The 3,076-nt window shown below is 51.0% G+C and overlaps 1 protein-coding gene across 1 annotated transcript in view; it reads left to right on the forward strand.

The window, feature by feature from the left end:
* Nucleotides 1-2,832: 2,832 nt before the first annotated feature.
* ASB1 (ankyrin repeat and SOCS box containing 1) overlaps nt 2,833-3,076 on the forward strand; it is a gene marked incomplete at its 5' end in the record, with an annotated part of 5,698 nt that continues 5,454 nt past the window's right edge. The window contains one exon of the mRNA XM_010004709.1: nt 2,833-3,069. Within this exon, the coding sequence (XP_010003011.1) occupies nt 2,833-3,069 (237 nt within the window). The remainder of the gene's footprint in view (nt 3,070-3,076) is intronic.

A 3,076-nucleotide genomic window follows, 5' to 3' on the forward strand; every position in this document is an offset into this window, starting at 1 on the left:
CCTTCCAAATCCCCTCGGCTTCCTCAGGTGAGGGTTTGGGGGGTTATTCCTCACACACCTTGTTCCCAAGCCCCGGGTTCGGGGTTTGTTCCTCGCACGGGTGGCTACCAAACCCACTGGGCTTCCTCAGGTGAGGGTTTGGGGGGTTATTACTCACATACCTCGCTTCCAAACACCCCCCTTTGCCTTCCTAACACTCCTCACCATGGTGGGAGGCTGGGCTGGGCTGGAGGGGGATTCCTAGATAACAACACACCCCCCAACAAGCTGTTGTGGATCAGGGATTCTTTATTTGTGTATTTTTATATGGGGATTCTGTACTATGAGTGCTCCCACCAGTGAGTGAAATGCCCGACTCACAGACACCAAAACCAGGCATCTTCAGTTCCATGTCAAGGAGTTCCCAGGCATGTTATTCCCTGGAATTGGCTGGCTTTGTCATGGTGCCTGCTTGAGGGTCTCTTGGGGGGTCTTTGTTGATTCTAGTCCTTTGTCACCTTGGTCCTGTCTCTGCCCTGGTCGTGTCTCTCTCTGCCCAGTGGTCCTGTGTCTCTCTCTGCCCTGGTCCTGTCTCTGTCTCTCTTCCTGGTCCTGTCTCTGTCTCTCCTCCTGGTCCTGGTCCTGTCTCCAGTCTCCCACTGGTAGATTGCCCAGGTGGGTCAGAATCCACATGATGGGTCAGAATCCACATCCGTGTGTCTGTAGGTGTCACAGGTTCTCAGCAGACTTGATGTTACCACACCCTGCAGGATGCCTGGCATCACTGACTGACAGTTTCACAAAGCACACAGAGTTTTGAAAGTAACCCCTTAGTAAAGCAAATTCCATTCTTTTAGTCAATTTTTATTTGGCTATATTTCTACTGAACTTACTAATGAATATCCTGTCACTATCACCTGCACCCTCTACTCTAGAGACCCTCCTGGGGACAAGGGAGACACCCAAATACCAGGTCCTGCCTGGATGTGGTTTTATTTTTGGCTACCCTCTCCCCCCCAGCCTTTATGGAGACCTCATCTCCCTCCTTTTTGCTTTATTGGGTGTTTTTTTTTGCTGTTTGTTTTCTCTTTTAAGAGAGGTCTCAGCTTGGGAGGATCTCCCCTCACCCCCCAAAATCATCCCCTCATCCTCTTTTCCTCTCAGTGAGCTTGCAGCTCACCAAGCTCTCCTCAGATCAGCGTAGAAATGTGATACCACCAAAAAAACCCCAGGATGGAATGTAATGGAAGAACCATACAAAAGGGATTACAGTGGGATATAAACCTGAAACACCCCTCGTTTCCAAATCCACCCCCTGTTAAGTCTGTGACTGTGGGGATCGTTAATTAATTTTCCTGCACTGTGGAGAAAACTGCTTAGAATGCAAAACATCTCCCAGCCTCAAAAAAAGTGACCTTTCAGCAAAAAATGAGAATGAGCCAACCCCTCTTTCTGGGCAACTGGGGCTCTTTGGACCCTTGGTTTGAGATTTTTTTGGCCTTCTTGGTTGTCCCATGCTCTGTGGGAAGCAGCAGGGCTCGGGATCCTGGATTCTCTGCAGGAAAAGAGGAAAAGTATGGAGAGAGGAGGAGGGCTGGACCTGCAGCACCATCACCCAGGTGGTGGAATGAGCAGAAAAGTGACTTCTCTGCACGTGGGGATGGAGATCTCCAAGCTTAAAGGGAGCAATTTTATCCTAACACTTGGCAGCTGAGTGAGGTCTGGATGCCCTCATGTTTCCCTGCTGCTTCCGTGACATTCTGACCCTTTTTTGGAGCAGCTTGGATGAAATTATCCCAGTTGCCACTGCTGGTTTGGGGCATCTTCCTGTAGAAAGGAGTTCTGGTGTTCTGTATGAGCTTTGAGGCAGGGTTTGTCCCTCATTTACTGTGTGACAAAGCCCATCATTCAGGCCCCCAAGACCAGTTGTGGGACAGCAACCAAGAAAGGACTAGGAGAGTCTTGTGATAAGGTGTCAGTATTAGTTAAGATACTAAGTTTAAGAAAGTTCAGCTAAAATAAGCTTCTAGAAGCTGAATTTTGGTTATGTGCTTAAGGGAAGAAGTCTCAAGGTTTGTGTATGTTTGGTTTTTTTCTGGGGTAACTTTTCAAGATTCAGACCTTTTTAAGCTTGGTTCTGTTGGATTTCATTAGTTTAAAAGTGCAGAAGACACAGTTTGAGACCCATGTAAAAAGAGAGGCTGGGGAGGGACTTTTTACAGGGACTTGTAGTGGGACGATGAGGAGGGATTGAATTAAAACTGGAGGAGGGGAATTTAGGTGAGACATTAGGAAGAAATTCTTCAGTGTGAAGGTGGTGAGACCTAGGTTGCCCAGGGAAGCTGTGGCTGCCCCATCCCTGGGGGTGTTGAAGGGCAGGTTGGATGGGGCTTGGAGCAACCTGGGCTGGTGGGAGGTGTCCCTGCCCATGCAGGGGGGTTGGAACTGGGTGATCTTCAAGGTTCCTTCCAACCCAAACCATTTTGTGATTGATTCTGTGATGCTATGAGCTTAAGTGCTCTTGTGTGATCTCTTTGTAACATCTGGGGGAGGTGCTCAGCTCTTCTGTCTGGTGCCCAGTGCTAGGGATGTGAGGAAATGGAATGAAGCTGTGCCAGGAGAAGCCCAGACTGGACATCAGCAGAAGGTTCCTTCACTGTCAGAGGGTGGTGGGTCCCTGGAACAGACTCCTCAGGGAAGCCCTCACAGCACCAAGTTCAGGGAGCGTCTGGCCGATGTTCTCGGTCACGTGGTTTACTTTTAGGTGGCCTTGTGAGGGGTGGGGAATTGTGTGGGGTCCCTTCCAGCTGGAGCTGCTCTCAGGATTCCGTGTTTTCCCTTCCCTGCTGTCAGCCGGATCAATGAGAAGTCGGTGTGGTGCTGTGGGTGGCTGCCCTGCACGCCGCTGCGCATCGCCGCCACCGCCGGCCACGGGCCCTGCGTCGAGTTCCTCCTGCGCAAAGGGGCTGAGATCGACCTGGTGGATGTCAAGGGGCAGACTGCCCTCTACGTGGCCGTGGTCAACGGGCACCTGGAGTGTGCCAAGATCCTCCTGGAAGCTGGGGCTGACCCCAACGGCAGCCGGCACCAACGCAGC

Source organism: Chaetura pelagica, unplaced genomic scaffold (assembly GCF_000747805.2).
Source record: "Chaetura pelagica isolate M959 unplaced genomic scaffold, ChaPel_1.0 scaffold89, whole genome shotgun sequence".
Taxonomy (NCBI): domain Eukaryota; kingdom Metazoa; phylum Chordata; class Aves; order Apodiformes; family Apodidae; genus Chaetura; species Chaetura pelagica.